At 49.7% G+C, this 19,018-nt stretch overlaps 6 protein-coding genes across 6 annotated transcripts; 3 read left to right on the top strand and 3 right to left on the bottom strand.

Moving 5' to 3' along the window:
* Positions 1 to 2,385: 2,385 nt before the first annotated feature.
* On the top strand, positions 2,386 to 5,950 carry AKAW2_70232S (uncharacterized protein; the record flags this gene model as incomplete). The annotated part of the gene is made up of 4 exons (XM_041682791.1): positions 2,386 to 2,550; positions 2,619 to 2,798; positions 2,855 to 2,905; positions 2,963 to 5,950. The coding sequence occupies 4 exons, from the start codon at positions 2,386 to 2,388 to the stop codon at positions 5,948 to 5,950; spliced, it is 3,384 nt and encodes a 1,127-aa protein (XP_041547116.1).
* A 603-nt stretch (positions 5,951 to 6,553) lies between these two features.
* Positions 6,554 to 8,470, bottom strand: AKAW2_70233A (rRNA 2'-O-methyltransferase fibrillarin-like protein; the record flags this gene model as incomplete). The annotated part of the gene is made up of 5 exons (XM_041682792.1): positions 6,554 to 7,625; positions 7,677 to 7,945; positions 8,001 to 8,182; positions 8,237 to 8,284; positions 8,344 to 8,470. 5 exons carry the CDS (start codon positions 8,468 to 8,470, stop codon positions 6,554 to 6,556), a joined length of 1,698 nt encoding a protein of 565 aa, XP_041547117.1.
* Positions 8,471 to 9,143: 673 nt separating this feature from the next.
* On the top strand, positions 9,144 to 10,282 carry AKAW2_70234S (RING finger domain protein; the record flags this gene model as incomplete). Its single annotated transcript, XM_041682793.1, has 2 exons — positions 9,144 to 9,351; positions 9,402 to 10,282. 2 exons carry the CDS (start codon positions 9,144 to 9,146, stop codon positions 10,280 to 10,282), a joined length of 1,089 nt encoding a protein of 362 aa, XP_041547118.1.
* A 251-nt stretch (positions 10,283 to 10,533) lies between these two features.
* Positions 10,534 to 12,313, bottom strand: sld2 (the record flags this gene model as incomplete). Its single annotated transcript, XM_041682794.1, has 2 exons — positions 10,534 to 12,101; positions 12,172 to 12,313. The coding sequence occupies 2 exons, from the start codon at positions 12,311 to 12,313 to the stop codon at positions 10,534 to 10,536; spliced, it is 1,710 nt and encodes a 569-aa protein (XP_041547119.1).
* A 533-nt stretch (positions 12,314 to 12,846) lies between these two features.
* AKAW2_70236A (sucrase/ferredoxin-like domain-containing protein) lies at positions 12,847 to 13,779 on the bottom strand (the record flags this gene model as incomplete). Its single annotated transcript, XM_041682795.1, has 2 exons — positions 12,847 to 13,428; positions 13,483 to 13,779. 2 exons carry the CDS (start codon positions 13,777 to 13,779, stop codon positions 12,847 to 12,849), a joined length of 879 nt encoding a protein of 292 aa, XP_041547120.1.
* A 1,611-nt stretch (positions 13,780 to 15,390) lies between these two features.
* Positions 15,391 to 18,064, top strand: AKAW2_70237S (putative C6 transcription factor; the record flags this gene model as incomplete). Its single annotated transcript, XM_041682796.1, has 5 exons — positions 15,391 to 16,053; positions 16,153 to 17,431; positions 17,482 to 17,783; positions 17,839 to 17,925; positions 17,987 to 18,064. 5 exons carry the CDS (start codon positions 15,391 to 15,393, stop codon positions 18,062 to 18,064), a joined length of 2,409 nt encoding a protein of 802 aa, XP_041547121.1.
* Between the last annotated feature and the right edge of the window lie 954 nt (positions 18,065 to 19,018).

The raw sequence follows: 19,018 nt of genomic DNA on the forward strand, positions 1-19,018 counted from the left end.
AGCTATTTCTTCTTGGAGTTGAAACAGGCGCCAATGGTAGGCAGAGTAGAATGAGTCTTTCTTCAATCTCATTCTCCAACAAGACTGCAGAACTTATGCTGTCGCCATCATAAGTAAGTCAAATGTTGAAAACAGATAAGGCCCAAACCAAAGATCATGGATAAGGACTCTGAACTAGGTAGGTAACAAGACATAGTATCGTAAAGGAAATTACGTCCATTCTGAAGATAAGTTGAACGCGACAAAGGGCTTCCTTCGATCGAGACTGCATTGGGAAATAGGAGACAGAACCCAACTCAAAGTCATGTTGTGCCCTACATTGACGTGCTATTGTAGAAGGATAACCGAGCCACAATAAACAGCCGATTCATCAAGGTTGGGCTCCACGGCTTGCATTGCCTTGCGTATAATAATAAAATTCAACGAATTAGAGACACACTTGCATTTCCTGCGGGGTGCTGTGCATGATCTTCTGAACTGAATGTGATTCATTACTAGGGCTGCTTGTTGACTTGTGTATATTGATATGACGCAGCACTTTACTGTGGATAGCAGTACTACTATTTATTGAGATTCTTTCGAATTTCCGTATATCAAATATTATTCAACATTCATGCTCTACTACCAGCTTGATTACCATTCCATGTCCTACTATCACATTGTAGAGGTAGTGCCAAATGGAGAATCCATGATCTCAGCATCTTTTCCAATACCATCGTATCGATCTACTGTTCACATCACTAAACAGAGCTCACTCCTAACTCTAGACATCAATTCACCTACCCAATTGATAGTAGAAGGACCGCCGATCAGGCATCAATTGAAAATGACTTCTGGAAGTACTATGGAACTGACTCAGATATATGCAAGGCTGAGAGCTGGCTCCTGTCATTGGCAGCTGTCGTAAGCTACATAAGAGACAAGGCTATGTACATATCCGTTTTTATGTCTCTGCGTATGCGACCTAAATGAAAACACATACTGCAGCTTGCATGGCCCAACCAAAATCAGAATCGCAAACTCGAGAATATTTCGTTGAAATTCGTTATCGCGCATATGCATATTGACTCATTTATCATGGTGCACCATGCACCATGCACCATGGATTCACGGATCAATGTACAGCACACGCAGATATCACAGGCATACCGCCACGTAGCCCCACAGGGAAAAAAAATAGATAGGCAGCATAGATGACTCCGTGCATATCAGATAGAAATGAAAAGAGTGGACTGCCTGATCACAGCTATTTTCAAGATTGAGAATGCTCATACAAACGCTGATTTATAATCCTGAGATATATCAAGATACTGCACTATGTAATTTAAATCTATCATAATGATCTATATTATCAAGATAGAAATTAATAACTTAGGCCTAGGTAATATTAACGACGTTCTCGCTAAAGGAGGGGTTAAAATATGTATCTAATGCGGGGGATTTGGAGTAGCCCCAAACCAAAGATGTCGGCGGAGAGTTCATTCGCTGATCCTAACAGAAACACATCCTTGTCGGCCCAAATTCCCTCCTTCCACTTCTGTCAACTACAACTGGAAGTATAGATACCACCGAAAGCCCAATAGGTGTGAGTGGAGAATACATCCGGATTGGATAGTGGAAGCTGGGGTTGAGATCCCTTGGAGTCGGCACGGCCCGTTTCAACATTTGTATTGGCTGGATTTCTCGATGCTTGCTTATATCATTCCAGCTGATATGGTGCTATCGGCATTTTGCATAAGTGACGTGTATCGACTGCTTTCTTACGGAATTGTGGGATCATGTTATGATTGCAGCAGAAGCTAGACCCGGAGATGTCGGCATACTGTACCTTGTGTCGGAAGCTGTGCTGTAGGCTGTCGGCCTCCGTGGGGTATGTCGTATGTGAGATCTTCGGTGATTATATGGAACTTGCCATTGACGGTAGCTTGTAGAGCAAGCTCCATTGATTCGATGAGGCCAATAGAGCCCATAACAGAAGGTCAAGCGACACGCTACAGTATTCAATGGCAAGAGAACACGACATCCAGAGGTTTGCACGGGACGATGATGTATATCCCTCATACAAACAGATGGAGGAAATGCCGGAGGACTGTGCGGGTTAGACGCCTATGCATACCTGCTCTAGGAGCTAAGGACCTGTGAACAGTAGAGGCTGTGACGCAATTAGCACTTGGTAGTTAGGCATCGGACTATTCGTGTGACCTGATGAGCTTTTTTGGAATTTGGACTTCAGATTTTTCTCAATTTGGTAATAGCATAGAGTTTGATGCAAAATGAGAAAGGTATAAAGGCCCCTTTCGCGTCTGCTAAAGTGAGACCAGAATACAGAGAAACAAGCCAGATAGCACAAGTCAAGAAAACGAACCAGATAACACAGGCAGCAAAATGAGCGTCACCAACAATCCTGTGTCTCTTGAGTCTCAATTTCTCCCCGCAAAGGATTGTCAATCTAATTTATGCGGCTATTATTTCGACCAGGGCCATGGAGATAATCTAGCTAACCCAGGAGTTGTGCAAGGAAAACAGACCAAGGAGTGGTTTCGATCACAGGTAAGCCGCATTGTGCCCGTGATATTGACTCAAATGTCTAATCTATCATAACCTAACCAGGCACTCAGTGGCTCCCTTCTGAAGCGTCTCAACAGCATTCAGCTTATAACCTCTTCCCACGACAAAGGATCCGAAGTCGCCGAAGCAAGCCGGTCATGGTTCGAGCTTTCGATTCGCAGAGCAATGCCCTGATTGGAGTAAGCTGGATGAGCCATGAAAATAGGTTCAAGACACAAAATTACGAATATGTATGCATTGATCAGTTCCCTAACGCACGATGACTGCAGCTTATACATTTATTTAGCACGAAGGAAGAATCTTCACCAGACACAGCGATATTTTGAAGTCCTTGAAGGTGAATTGCAGCTGAATTTGACCTTTCCGGTCATAAGTGGACTGACTTGGACTATAGGACGGTGATTGTATCCAAGTCCACGCTGCCGCTGACTATGGAAAGCCCACTGATGAAAAGAAGTCTACTGCTGAAAAGAAGCCCACTCCTGAAAAGAAGTCCACTGCTGAAAAGAAGTCGGAAAATCATTACAATAAGGGTATCTTGATATTCGGTGTCGGATGCGCGGATAGTGAGAAACCCGTTGAAGATTCAAAGCTTCGTGGATTGCTTGGATTGGCTTCGAAAGATCCGGAGGCGGCTTCAAGCGTTGATAATTTGAAGCTCACTACGACAGAAGATATAAGGAGGAAAGTCCGGCAGGGAGGGGCGAAGGCTTTCATGGGTAATTTGGGATGGGAAAGCTGGGATGAGATTGATAAGTACGAGACACTCGCAGAGGAGGCTCAAAGGGAAAAGAAGCATGTTCTGCTTGTTTTTGATGCGGAAGACCTACCAGATTCGACGGCTATAGACCGCCGCCTGTCCTGGGGTCAGACGGTCCAGAATATCTGGGAGCATGCGATGAAAGCGCGTTGCAACACGATATGGAACAAAACCAACGCGAACAAATATTTCCACCTTCTCGTCCAGCTCGGTTTGGAGGGCGCGATATACAAGGGCTTCCAAGAGGACGCAACCAAGGTCCATCTCATCTACGAGCCAACCAGCGCCAAAGGCGGTTTTCTTCGCTCTTACTCGGATAAAGATATGGAAAATCTCAGAGTTAGAAGTGCGGATATACAGAGACTCGGAGTCAGCGAGGATGCATCAGGAAATCTCAAAGTCGAGGGGGGCCTGAACATTGTCACAGGCCAGGGTGTAGAGGTAAAAGATCTGATGGAAAAAGAGGAGGTGCAACAGCAAATTGAACAGCTAACTGACGCAGTGAAGGGGAAGGCGAGGGAAGAGGTGAGGAGAAAGCTGATGGAGAAGCTGAGGAAACAGCTGAGGAATGATGTGGGGGTTGTCTGGATGGAAGGCCTGGTGTCCTCTCTGCAAGAAGGATCCACCGACTCCATTGGGAATCTCGGCATAACGCAGATCAGAGACGCAATAATGACTGGGATCAGGTGGTCTCGTCGCTGTGCCCCGATGATGTTCCCAAAAAGAAAGGCCAAGCAATCCAAGCCCGCCGACAACCGCTTGAAGCTCGAAACTGACTCAGAACCGGTGTTGGTGTCGGTGGAGCTTGATTTGAGAGATTCTCAGACGACTTCCAGAGAACCATTGGTCCTTAAAAGTCTGCCATGCACCCCCAAAAAGGCCGCCATCGATACGTTGAAACAGGGATTTGAGTGTGTACTGCCATATATGCCCAGTGCCCGATTCGGCAACTTGGTGACGGCTGATCGGGGGGAAGTTGATGGCTTTCGAAGAATTGCCAACAAAGTCCATGAATGGTACACAACTAACACAGATCCCATACCTTTATCCCTTGCTGTATTCGGACAGCCAGGGTCTGGAAAATCCTTTGGAGTGAAGGAGGTCATCAAATCCATACTGGCTGCCGATGGGAAGGGGATTACAGATCTAGAATTTAATCTCTCGCAGTTTCGCCAAGCGGATGACCTCCGACACGCATTCGAAGTCATCCGGGACAAAACTCTCTCCGAAAAGATTCCAGTTGTGTTCTTCGATGAATTTGACTCAATCTTCCAAGGAAGAGAGCTGGGGTGGTTACCATTTTTCACCAAACCCATCACGGAGGGTAAATACCAGGATGGTGGAGTAGAAAGACCACTGGGACGCGGCATCTACATCTTCATCGGAGGCACAAAAACAAAATATGACGACTTCTTCCGGGCCTTAGAAAATGGCGGCGGCGCCGGAGGAAGTCCCGGGGGAATCATCAGTTTCGAGCAATCGGAAATTGCACTCGGGCAATTCCTTGGTACTATCCCTCGAACTCGCAATGGATTTACACCAACGCTGAAAACCATAACCGTAAACATCTCTGAGATGTCTCAATATGACCAGTTGAAAAGAAAATTCTACGAAATCCGGGACGCGACGCTAGAGAAAAATATCCCACTGGTCTTCTTCAGAGACTTCGACTGTGATTTTGGCAGCGAGAAGCTGGGATGGCTGAAATACTTCCTTGCTCCGATGCAAGACGGCGAATTCTTCGACCACGGCAGCCGACATCTCCTCGGGCGTGCCATATTCGTCTTTGAACAGGGGTCAACCCACTTCAACAGATTCCCTGTAAGACAACTGAACTCACTCTTATTTCCAGGTGCGAAACTACCGGACTTCGTGAGCAGACTCCGAGGGCAGATCCAAATTCCCACACAGAACCAAACTCCCGCACAGAACCAAGCTTCCGCACAGAACCAAGCTTCCGCAGATGCGGAAGATCGACGTTTTAAACCTCTCACGAACATTCTCACCTGGTATCTTGAGCGCGACAAGTCAAACAAGCCACTTTCGATTGGTTTGTTCCGGGAATGTCAAAACCTCCAAGATCCCTACCAGAAAACCAAGGAGACTTTCAAGAGTGCCCTGAAAGGACATGTAGACATTCTCGGACCAAGCATCTTGTTGAACGAGGATGGAAGCCCAAAGGAAGACGACAGAGACTATTTCCCCATCCGACGAGCGATTCTGCTTCGAAGCATGCTTGAGAGGATTTTCGGGTTCACTAGAGGAAACCCAATTAACATGGACCTTGGTGTCCTCAACGCCCTGTTGTTCACCCCCAGCGTCCTACATGGTGCTCGTTCCCTGGAGTCAATTCTGGCCATGAGCAACATAAAAAAAGAAAATCCCATCACGGTGGGCGATATTTGCGACGCAGAGCAGCGCAAGTTGCATGTGGACAATGAGGACTTCCAGAAATACTTGGATGGCCAGAAGCAGGCACCTCCTGATCCAGACAATACAATAAACAATCAGCGACACTATGCCTGGGTTGAACGGAAGTCGGGTAGAGCTTACAAGCGCGAGGAGGTTCAGCGAAACCAAGATGGGCAGCCACCCAATCCTGCGCCTGTGGTGCAGTCTTAAAACTAAAGCTACCCTGCTCTAGATTTCATGCTTTCAGTGATTGTTGAGCGAAATTAATTGCTCTTATTAGTTTTCCTTTTTAGCTACAGACTGCCAGAATTTTGAATTTACGAGTTTGCAACTGAACTGTTCACATGGGCTGCTATTATCCTCCTTTCTTCACATTCACTCGAGCTTTCTTGAATACGTACGACCACGCTACAGCCTTTCCTATAAAGTAGAGCATCTCCTCCAATTGCGTCTCCATATCTCCTGAGGGATTGAACAGGAAAATCAAAGAGAAAAGGGGGGGGGGAGGGAAGATCATCCTCATAGGATATGTTTCCTGACATAATCTACCGAATGGTAGGGACGGTGGATAGTAGATGTTATATCCCGTTCATTGCTGAATGACGTCAACTTTAATCTCATGTGGTATCTATCAACTAGTCTGCAACATTTCATTGACCCCTGCATCACGCAGCAGATTGGTCGGATGAGCGATTGCGGTACATAACCTTGGTGGAAGCATATCATTTCAGGATATCATTCGATAGCAGTTTGCAACAAGTAAACATGAAATGAACAACCCAGGGTACCACTTTTAGCTTCAAAGAGCCAAGACTAATAATTCATCACCGGGCCCCCGCCTGGTCCTGGTTTCTCCTCGTAGTGATTCCCATCATACCCGCCACCATAGTCATCCAAGGACCGATACCCTCCTGGAGGTCCAGCATCACGGCCACGGCCTCGACCACGGGTGCCACCCCGGTTTTGATGGCCTCTGCCTCGCTGTGATGACCCACGGCCACGCCCGCGGTATGAGCCACCTCGTCGAGGTCCATCATCGTGGTGGTTGCGGTTGTTGCCTCCATACCGCGGGTTATAGTGCGGCCTGCTATGGGGCGGTCCATCCTGAGTTCCATCTGGATACAGGATTTCTTCATCCCGTTCCTGCTGATGACGCCTCTTGTGGTTTTTATTCAAGAATTGACTCTCCCATTCGCCCTCATTGGGGTTCTCTTCCTCAACACGTAGGACAACTTTCTCTCCGACGACCGTCTCGAAAGTCAAGGCCTTGTCGGCAGGGACAGGATGCCAATTCTGGATCTTACCCGCGTCAATCGGACGAGCGCCTTTGCGCACCGCCAGCACTACCACGGGGTGGGGGTTCTCTGTGTAGTATTTCTCTGTGGCTGGCACAGGCGTCAGGCGCGCAGCCCAGACGCGGTTCTCAAAGCATGCAGTACCAGTAACCTGCCAGCTCAATTTCTTACCGATGCCACCGACCTTGTCAAGAATTGACCGGGGCGCTGGACGGGGAGTGATTAGTATACTGTTGGCCATGTACTTCAGATCATTAGAATCAGCATGCCCAAATGGCAACATAGGGTTCAGAATCTGGCGGATTAGCCGACCAGAATCAGCGTTGGAGATCAAATATCCAGTGTAGAAGATAGTCCGCTTGATGCGAAGCCGGCCGTAAGGGGATTTGGCGCGGTTGAGCGACGGATTGCGGATAGTAAGGTTATGAGAGTTGATCATCCTCTGCACTTCGGCAGTTTCCATTACAGGGGCAAGGTACATGGACCCTTCGGCGACCTGAATGACTTCAGAGCCGATGGGCCTTCTTCCACTATTTGGTGCCTGGAACCTGCGGTTTAGTTGCTCGAAATAATCCCGGAAAGCTTTCACACTGGCAGAGCATCAGAAGTTTGTCATAAGAAAGGTATTGGCGGACACGCACTGCTTCACGCGATCTTCATAAACGCGAATCTCTTCAGCCTGATCGTAAGTGAGAACAAGATCTTCCAAGAAAGTTTGCTTGAACTCCATAGTAGTGGAGAATCGCTGGCTCCTCGGGCCAACCTCAGGCTTGAGGCAGATGAGATCAAACTCCAGCTTCTTACTGTCCACCATACGCCGGACAAGATCGGAGAAATTACTCTCGCCGCGGCCTGTCAGAAGCACCGTGAGGGCGTCTTTCTGCTCCATACTCAGCTTGACCAATTGGACCTGTAACAGGTCAGTTCTCTGCCAGCCACGCCAATCACAATCACTTATTTCGCACAATCTGTTCGTTCCACCATCCCTCCCAAGCTCGTGGCTCTTCCTTATCGATACCGTCGCCGGTCGCGGCCAGCAAGTTCGGATCGTGCCACCAGCCTCCGTTCGCGAAGCTCTCGTAGGCCTGCAGAAACCCGATGGTCGGGCCGTTCCATAGCTGTGGATTTGGAAGAGGACTCAAGAACACTGGACGACATTAATCTGACGCTGTCGTTCGCCGGCACCACGGGTTATTCTTACAGGTATTATCAAAGTCGTAGACGTGAATAGATCGGATATGGGATACCGCTGATTCGGGAGAGGAACACCGTTAGCACAGTAATGAATTTCACGTAGAGCTAGCTTACCTGGCAGCTCTCTGTTCGCTATGGACCATCGCCTTAAACTTGTGATGGTTCGCGCTGGAGCGCCGTGAGCCTGGACACGCATGGCGGCGGCTGCGTTTTCAGTGACTACAGCCTTCGCTGATCTCATTGTTCATCAATCATAGCAATCAGCAGTGTATCGTTAGTGCATGTCTCTACATAGAAGTAGGACTTTTCTTTGGCTACAGCTTGCGACTGAGGTGAGTTTTGCGGAGATTTCGCCAATGTATGCGGCCGCGAGAGTTGTGATACGGTGGACGCCAGCACCCAGTTTCCCTCCGACCGAATGGCACGGAATTGTTACACTAACCACACGGATGGCCACAGTACTCGAAGAAAGGACATCGACAACCTAAAGCTACTGATATATTATGAAGCTAAAAAATATATAACTATTATCTCATTTGATTAATGAACTGATAGCAAGTCTACCTATATAAACTGAGCTTTCATTTCTATCTATTCTAAGGTTCAAGTCTATAGCATATTCTAAACACTGCTGAAGGTACACAGTAGTACACCCGTGGCGATAAATAACTCCGTGGCATTAAGTAATCCGCAGTGAATACTTGTCTTGCCACACAGGGACTACCGTCTCCCGTACTCATTCTGCCGACAGAAACCACTACATTCTGGCGGTGAAGCCCACAGTCAAGGCGGTCACGCCAGGAATGACGTCCCAGGCGGTCAGATACGCCGCAATGCGACTGCTTCAACTTATCGCTCCATGACACCCATCAACCAGTCCTCAAGCTTCCAACAAGCGGTCGGGTGTCGATCTCATGTCCGATGATGTCGACCTGCAACAGGAAATCCTCCAGCGAACTCTGCAAGAGGTAGCGCACGACGAAGGCGAGCACGACGCTAACCCGTGCGTGATCTGTCTCGAACCCATCTCCGAAGCCGCCATCGCGGTGCCATGTCGCCATGCGAACTTTGACTTTCTGTGTTTGGTGAGCTGGCTGGAACAGCGTCGCAACTGTCCGCTATGTATGTACACCTTTCGTATTCTCCCCCAGCAAGTCTCTGACTACATATAGGCAAGAGTGAGATCACATCCGTAAAGTACAACCTTGACCACACCAACGGACCCAAGATCTACCAACTCCCCGCCAGCACAAGCGACACCACAACCACCTCACACCTACCAACACCCTCACATCACCGCCCACCCCGCCGACCCCGTCGTCCGCGCAGCCCCCGTCCCCAACAACGACAACAGTCGTCCACCGACCCCCTCCGCCGCCGACAACACATCTACCGCCACCAACTCTACTCCCTCCGCGTCGGCTCCAACCGTCTCTCCCAATACCGCGAACTGACACCGGAGCGCTTCAACCGCGAAGAAGACCTCGTCTCGCGAGCCCGGAAATGGATCCGTCGGGAACTGCAAGTCTTCGAGTTCCTCAACCCAGAGCCAGAGGACCAACGACAAGGCGGGGGAGGGGTTGCGCGCCCCGGCCAGCAGAGACTCGAAAGCCGGCGCGGCAACAACGCAGAATTTCTGCTCGAGTATATCATTGCTATTCTACGGACTGTGGATATCAAGGGTAGTGCGGGGCAGGCGGAGGAACTGTTGCGGGATTTTCTGGGTAGGGATAATGCCCGGTTGTTCCTGCATGAGTTGCAGGCTTGGTTGAGGAGTCCGTATGTTTCTCTCGAGGATTGGGATCGGAATGTTCAGTATGAGGATACGGTGGGTGGTGGTGGTAATGCTCGTCCTTCGGACTCGCGGAGGGAGAGGGAGGAGAGTAGGACTGCTACGCCGGTGTATCGGGCTGATAGGGGGCCGAGGTTCCCTGGTTCTTCTGGACGGGTGAATAAGCCGTCGTATTCTCGGAGAGGGGGTAGGGCGTCTCGGGATGCTGTGGCTCAGGCGAGACGGGTGCAGTATGCTCGGGATCGGTATGTTCCTGATTGAGCTGTAAAGCTCGAAGTATTCGTGTTGTGTGGTACTATGTACTATGATAGACATATAGACGCCTCGACTTGATATATAGTTTAACTGATATGATGGTATCTCAACAAGAATTATATACTTATGCTATAGTCATTGCTCATATCATGTCCCGCGCAGACAAGACACCACAGGGACAACATTGGGTATCCTCTCTCCACTGTAATCTATCAATCCCATCCCATCCCCTCCATCTATACTCATCTACCACCTATCTACCTCCTCCCAAACCGCCCCCCGTACCTCCCCTTACTCCCTCGATTCCGCAACTTCAAAGACCGATAATTAGCATGCGCCGCCGGATTAACCTTCCTAGCACGCGGCTGAGTCTGAGTTTTCTCCTTCGTCTTCTCCTTCCTCTTCTTCTCTTTCTCATCATCCACTTCCTCATCGTTCGCCCGCCCCTGCGGTTTATCCGCCTCAATCGCCTCCTTCATTCTCTCTGAGAAACTCTTACTTCTAGCCGGAGGCTTAGATAATGTCTCTTCATCTTCGTCGAAGTCATAGTCGGGATCTAAGTCCGGTTCGGACCCTGAAAAGGAATGGAGTGAATTGAGTTCCTCTTCTTCTCCGTCTATATCGTGCGCTTCCGTCCCGGGGATATTGAGGCGTTGTGTTTCGGGGACTATATCCGCATCCGCATCTGCATCCTGGGTATCTTCCTCATCGTCCGAAGCGGGTAGCTGGGGCTCTGCTTTCGGTTTCGCGGTAACGGGCTTCATGCGCACTTTGCGGGTAGTTCGTTTCTGGCCCTTCTTTTTAAATGGGCGGGATACTTCGGTGGATGGGTATTGTTGTTGGGTTTGGCTATTTGCGACATCCTCTCCTGCTTGTTGCTGTTGCTGTTGCAGTTGTTCGGCCTCGATTTCATGGAGTATGTCCATGTCATTCTGCATTTGCTCTTCTTCCATGTCGCGGAGGCCTTGGACGAGAGCTGAAAGGCCCTTTCCGACGAATTGGGGTCTCTTGCGTACTGCTATGGGGCTTAGGCCGCCGTCGTCTCCGTCGGGATGGGTGTTGGGGTTGTAGCGGGTTGCTGGTGCGCGGCGGAGGAACGAAGGGGTTTCTTCGGCGTTGGGTCCGGGTTGTGCTTCTGTTGGTTTTGATGCTGTGTCGTTGGTTCGAATGTACGCAGGGTACCGGGGGCCTTGGTTTTCGTTTTCCATCATTGCGTAGCGCCATGTTGTGGGGGTTGCGAAGAGGGTGGAAAGCATCCATTTCTTGCCTGATGATGCAGGGGTGCGTGCGCCTCTCGGACTGTCGTCGTCGTCTTCTTCATGTTCGTCTTCTTCGCCTTCTTCGGCGATCGTGTCAAGCTGTTTCTTTCGTCGGGAGGGGGTCTGGACTGCGTTGTCGCGGAGACTGGCTATGCGTGTTGCGGAGGGAGTGGCAGTGCTGCCGCCGGACTCGGAGAGGAGGTCAAAGAGGCCTAGGGCCTTTCCATCGCGCTGTGGGGTCGGGCCGATGGCTGTCTTTAGAGGGGATTGATGAGTGCTTGGGCTGAAGAGGCGACGGAGGACAGAGGGGGAGTCGTAGGGATCAACTTCGGAGGGGTGGGAGGTTGCGACGGGGCGGGATTTGGAGGGTGTTTCGAATGCTGCCGCGGCGCCTTTGGAGGCTTTGCGGGGGGTTGATGTGGTGAGGGAAGTTGAAGGGCCGTTTGGAGAGGTGTGTTTGCGTTTCTTGGGTCGTTCTTCTAGTTGGACGGGGTTTTTGTCGGTCTTGGTGTTGGATGAGGATGTCTCGAGGGCTTTTAGGCGGGAGTATTCTTTGTATTTTGCGGCTGAATTGGGGGTTAATTGGTGAGTTAGATGATAGATGAGAAGAGCTGAATAGGAAAATATTGTTCATACCGATTTCAGGGACCTTCTTAATATCGCTTCGTTCGGCCTTTCTCCCTCCATTGGCGTCCGCAAAAGCCCGCTCCCATTCTTTCAGTTCGGCGCGTAGATTGGCGGATTGGGTTGCCATCTCCGGAGCCATGACGGTCGCCATTATTGCATGTTGGTGGCGATAGAAGATGTATATGGGGTAGCAGTAAGAATAGACTGTTTGATAAGTAGAAATGCAGTCTGCAGAGGTGGTTCAAGGGAGTGAGAGCCGTGCGTCAGGAGTAACTGTAGTAATGGCTAATTGCAGCCCCGGCGGTTGGACCGTCGCGTGCGCGAAATCAATTAACGCGGGTAGCACCCGCGTGGAGTGACGTAGCGTGTCTGTCCAATCGGGGTCCTTGACAGAGCGATAGGGTAGCAGTCACTATCATTTGCCGTCGTCTGCACATAGTGGAGATCTTAAGTGATCTTTAATTGCCAATTCTATAGTCGGGTGAATATGGAATTGGGTCCCTACTGTGTAAGCCACCGCAATTCTTGAGACAAGAGTTGATCTCCATTTACACATCTGTATGTAATACGAAGTATTTAGTGCTTAGAAATAAGGACTCATTGATCATCGCTCATTAATCTATTAGTGGTAATAGGGTCTAGTGTAGATCTATATATATCTCTCGCTATAGGAAATTTATAGTCTCACCAGCTCGTCAATCCCCGAGCTCTATCAAATCCTCCGCGCAACTGCGTCTCAGGATGTACTACTTTTCCTTCTAAAAGGGTGTACTTGATGAGTCCTTCGCAATGTTCGGGCCTGATTCTGGCCAGCCAGATCATCTGCTGCTCCTCCTTCCGATAGATCAGAACGTTGGCAGAAAACTTGTGACCACCCACGTGGGAAACGAAGAAAATTCCCACACCACCGGGACGCTCGTCGTTTGCATCACGGTAGAGCCCCAGAGGCCGTAAGTGGCGTTCCAATTCTTTCTTGATTAACGGAGCAGTAATTCCGCAGCGAGCGTCGCGTCGTTTATGGGAGCAGAGCAACACCACGTAGTCGTATTGGCATGGCCGGGGGTTCAATTTGGACCCTGGATTAGCGGGGATGGCGCCATTGTGGGATAATGGTGCGTCCATAAAACGAGAGATCACTTCATTGACGTCGCTTTGTTTGACGGCATCAATAAAAGTGAACGATGGTAAGAGCAGAACTGTGGTTCCTTGGTTTGTTTCATCGTCGGTTTCTGGGGGTGTCAGATTTGAAGCGGAGATCATGAAGCGCTAATTGCGATTAGCAGCGATTTTCCAAGGAGGAGTTGGGGGTAGTAGACATACGCCATGTTTGGATAGATGCGAAGACTCGTCAAAGGCCTGCATTAAAGAACCCTTCTCGTTTTCGACCTTCTCGGTCCAGTCCGATTTCCCCGTTGCGACTAGGACATGGGTGTGAAATTCCTTGATATGACCGTATAGCGGTTTGGTGGTTTCAACCTTCACTTTGGAGGGAAACTGCACGGTGCAGTCGGCGCAATCCCTCTTACAGTCCGGGCCATCTTCTGTCGGATCGACGGTCGGGAAAATGTAGCTGTCGTTGCGGATAAGGCCGCCGCGCGAGAGTAATGATCGGAACATGATGATTATTGTCTCGCTAAGCACAGCGTGTGTATTGTATGTAATGCGATCGCAAGACCGGAGACCAAAAGAAAGATAGTTCAAGAGTCAAAAAATGATACGCAAAATATCCAACTCGTCTGCTTTAATCCTTATATCATTCTACGGCCGTAAGATTTCGGAGATGGCCTTGGGGCGAATATCCCGAGGCCTATCCCCGACCGGAGGAGATGGACATACGAGCCTGAAGTGCCTGCCAGGCACCCTAATTCTTATGCATAGTCAGACTAGTTACGGAGTCATGGCGTCTGCTGCCTCCGTCCGTTCCCTCCGTTGGCAATCGGTAGTTAAGTACCTCCGTAGTGAAGAGTAACTCTCCAATGAGAGGAGAAAGATTGTCAAAGACGGAAATCCTTCAGCCCACTTCAGGGACCCTTTTTGCCGTGCGTTTCACAAAGTTAGTAGTGATGGCTGTGAGTAGATGGAACCATTACACGAAGCACATGGCTGATCTTCCTTGCTGTCATCTTCGAACAATTCCTTCTGCCTATTATACTGCCAAGACCTCAACATCTCTCTCAACTACGTAGTACATTGTTCTATACTGGCATTCAAATTAAGTAGAAATCATTGAACAGCTGGTGGAAATCACACTCATGGGGGGTTTTACTTTCCGACATGGGTCGTTCCCCATCAAGCCTTGTTAAGCTTATAGAAAGTCTAAGAATAAAAATACTACTAAGAAAAGTGCGCGGGAACCCTTGGAAGTTGGAACCCCTACCACTAGGCTGAGACAGGCAAGAAGCCAGAGACCCTCTCATAGTTACTTTAGTAGTATCTAGTTAGTTAGTACCAGATACTAGTTAACTTCTTAGTTAATCTGGCTGCTGTCGTGACTCGGATGACTAACACGATGGAGTCCAACGAGGCGCAGTGACTGGTTGATTGGAACCAGTCTGAGTTTGAGGGTCTGTCTGACTGTCTTACCTCGGTCAGGGGGGGGTGGGAGAAGGAAGAAGAGAGTTTTTTTTTTTTTTTTTTTTTTTTTTCTTCTCATCTTCTTCCCGTCCGATAAATCCCCGCTTAGGGAGTGGCTGCAATCTCAGCAGTCATAATCCATCAAAATCCCACGATTTCCTGACGACACAACAAGGCCATTGGATAAGGTAAAGAGATAACCAACAGGGGATTTGATCTCTGCCTAAATCTCCCTGAACCAATACACGGCTCATTCGGAGATCGTTAACATTTCAGGGAAGGGTTGAAACCTGGCCGGGAGAAGCTGCCCGTTTTGGGGAAAAGGGCCGGTGGACCAAACACGTAAGCCCAGCGACTCGCTTCTCTTATCTGAAAGTGAACTGCCGCGGCCGACCGACCGACCGACCGAGTGAGAGTCCATACAGTAAGTGAGCGAGACCAACTGCCACTTGAGTGTGTGAGAGAGAGCTTGGTTGTGTTCGTCCGTCCGAGGACACACAAGACTCTACTACCCCCGAAGACCAAAAGAACAATCAATATACAACCACTATCAACAGAAGAGGGGCCAACTAACTAACTCTTTCTTCGCAAGTCACTCCCTTCCCCAGCAGTTGTCTCCGATGAGAAAAAGAAAAAGTATCCATTCCGTTCATTATGGCCGACTTTCATCAGCAGCCTTTGGGGGCCGCTGCTGCTGCTGCTGCTGCTCCTTCCGACCATGAACCCCCGCCCGAGCAGCAACGGGTGAGGAAACGTCGCAGACGCACCATGGCATGTATGCAGTGTCGCAGCAGGAAACTACGCTGCGACCGTGAGTATCCTGTATGCAGTCGTTGTCAAAAGAGCAAGACGCCGAATAAATGCACTTATGAGGACGGCTTCCTTTGGCAGCAACCCAATACAGTTGCCTCGCCCGTTTTCTCCGAGCGAGGTCCCACAACCACGGTGCAAATGCCCCCAACTGATCGGGCGACTGCCCACCCTACCCCGGACTCGGGGATAAGCAGTCTCGCATCTCGGTGTCATCCCTCGCATCCCGTTGAGGAAAAACGTGATAAATTTCTGGAAACCGTCTTGGGTGCCCCCAAGGCCGCCGTCAACCAGGAGCCATATGTCAACACCGACCTCCTCCAGCGACCCCGTCACCCTCCCGAATCCCATCATCATTCCACCTCCCACCCCTACCCAGACGATAACGATGACACTCCTGCATCGCCGTCGCAGCAATTGGATGTCTCCCCTCGGATCATGATGCGAGGACGAGAGACAAAGACCCGTTTCAATGGGTCGGGCATTTTTGCCAACCTTATCGCGCAGGTAAACCTTCCCTTGCTTCCTCATCCTTCCCCCCAGCTTGGTATCTATTAGGGGCCCAGTCATGACTTCGTTTTTGGGCGCATGTTTACGTCTATGTAGTTTCCTGACCTGAGGGCCTTTGCGGAAGAGATCCGTCAAGCCAGCCCGCATCTGTCAGCGTTACGGCCTGACCTAATGAGAGTACGGAAAGGCGTCTGGAAGAGAAAGCCTCTGAACGAGCCATTCCCCATGCCCACCACAAGTTCCTTGATCACAATGATCCCGTCACGTGCAGTGGTGGATGAGCTTATCTCCTTGTACTGCACCTACATTGAATCCACCCATCGGATCTTTCACATCCCAACATTCCTCAAGCAACTGGAAGCGTTTTGGCCGCAGCGAGACCAGCCGGATTTGGTCTCGCCGATTTTTGTGGTGCAGCTTCTCCTGGTGCTTTCGTGTGCATGGAATCTCGCCGATTTCCAGACCCTGCAAATGAAGAATGACGGCCATCTGCAATGTTATACGGCCATCGAGTGGGTCATGCATGCCGAGAAGTGGATAGAGAACGCGCATATCAAGCGCCCGGAGCTGACCAGTCTCCGCCTGAATACATTGCTGATCATCGCCCTCAATATTCATGGCATGAAACGCAGCCAAGCTTGGCTTGCGACGGGAACGCTAGTCAAGCAAGCCATGATGGCCGGTTATCACCGGGATCCGACTCGATATAGCCGGATCTCCGTCTTCAACATGGAAATGCGCCGAAGAATATGGACGACGATTTTGGAACTCGATCTACAGGTATCCCTTGAACGAGGCATGCCGCCGTCGGTCCAGGAAGCCGATTATGACACGGCTCCAGCACTCAACATCAATGACGACGAGATCCACGAGGACAGCACCGAGCTTCCGGTGGCTAAGCCGTTGGGTGTAATGACTGACTGCTCGTTCCAAGCGGTCCTCGTACAATCTCTTTCGCTGCGCCTCAAGGCCTGTGCGTTAATGCATTCCCCACATATTAGTTGCCGATACGAAGATATCCTACACTATGACTTCGAGTTGAACCGACACCTTTCTAAGATCCCTACCTGGCCGACTTCAGACGTGGACGACTTCCAAACTGCGCACCGCGGAATCCTTATCCGAGCAATGCTGGAAAACAAAATCGGACATTCCCTGTTATCTATACACACGCCTTTCGCCATTGAAGCGCCCAAGGACTCCCTCTTTACACCGTCCGCCCGGGCTCGTTTAGAAGTGGCGTCGATGATCCTGTCCACACAACGGCGCTTACGCGAAACCTCGCAACAGCTATCCCTCTGTAACATGGGCGACTGGACCATGCAGGCGTACTGCACTATATGCGAGCTCCTCCATCAGGGGCAAATAACCAACGGTAAGCCTAGTCATCCTTATGCCATTGGACTATATGCTGATTCAAACCAGGCGCTTCCACCTTTTTGACCCGAACCCTTCCTGGACTACCCGAATCTCTCATATCCCTGGTGGAGGTGGTTCTTACGTGTCTCGAATCCCGGCTTCTCCTTGTGGTCAAGGGAGCCAAGGAATATTTCTTCATGTCCACGATTGTCGCATTGGTTAAAGTAGGTCTCTGGCCGAGTCAAGCGCAAATTTACAAGCAGGAGGTTGTGGAGAGAGTTATTCTCTTTGCGCAAACCCTGTTTACACGACACGCCAATTGCGCCCATCTAGGCGAATGGGGATTGGGCAACTTCAAGACCAACCAAGTGAGTGTTTCTGTCTACTTTAAATTCCAACCTGTACTAATCTGGTTTGCGATAGGTTCCCAGCTTAAATGCAACCCCTGGATTGGCACCTCCATTTGCTCCCGACGTGAGCATGGCGCACGCGCCGAACTTTGGCATGATGGTAAGTCTGTTTCTTATATGGATATATGTCACTGGAGCAATGAGCTAATCAGACACAGCAGCCACCGGGAGGAGATTTAGATCCATTCCTCGACGCCTTCGACTGGGGCGACCTAACCGGCTTCACGTTGCAGCAATGATGTAAAAATGCCTCTATATAATCATGACGACTGTATGTAACTGTACCAACACCTTCGTGTACACTCAATCCCTGGAATACTGTAATATGTATTATCATGCTGTATGAACACAACATTTTCTTTATCCTCAGATACGATCGTGAACCCTGACCGATCATCTATTACCATGACGCCACAACACAACAACCGAACGACGACCAGACACAAACAGGATGTCGATCATTGGATACATATACTTTGTAATTATCGATGTCAATAATAAGTCATTGCACACAAAGGCAGAACCGTCATTCGTCTCCGCGGCAGGGAAAGTGGACCGAGGGATCGACAGCCCGACCGCGATGCAGATCGGATGATATCAGAAGTGGTAAGGATTTTGCCATTGCTGGTCCACAAACTGAGGTTGCTGGAGCACAACTTGATTGAGGAGTGAGTAAACAATTGATTTCACAGACAGACGAAGTAGTTCAGATATCGGGTGAGAGTGATTGATCACATGCTTCAAGGGTAAACTGTACTATTCTACTGCAGACCTGATTGATTGTATTGGTCGCTGCCACGAGGAGCTCAACGACTCAATTGGCCAATAAATTACTGACACCATCCCACAAAAATTGTAAAGTAAAGATGTAAGGAGCACGAAGATAGTTACCATCGCGGAATTGACTTCAGGCAGTGCTGCGATCCGACCACCAAACCCCGGTTGGCGATGAACTCTCGCATACCCGAAACCACGAACATGAACATTCAGTTACCTTACAAACAAAACACAGGGCTGAAGATGATCTTCAGGAGATTCTGCCCTTCTATTTCTGTTCGAGGGTTCTACTTTCTCTCAGTGGTCCTTTTGTGGCTTTGCATCGCTTTTATCCCCAAGTTGCTCTACCGAGCAAGAGGCTGAGCGTGGGGGCTAATTGCTTAGCATGATCAACGAGCACTACTTATCGCACTAGC

Source organism: Aspergillus luchuensis, chromosome 7 (assembly GCF_016861625.1).
Source record: "Aspergillus luchuensis IFO 4308 DNA, chromosome 7, nearly complete sequence".
NCBI lineage: Eukaryota > Fungi > Ascomycota > Eurotiomycetes > Eurotiales > Aspergillaceae > Aspergillus > Aspergillus luchuensis.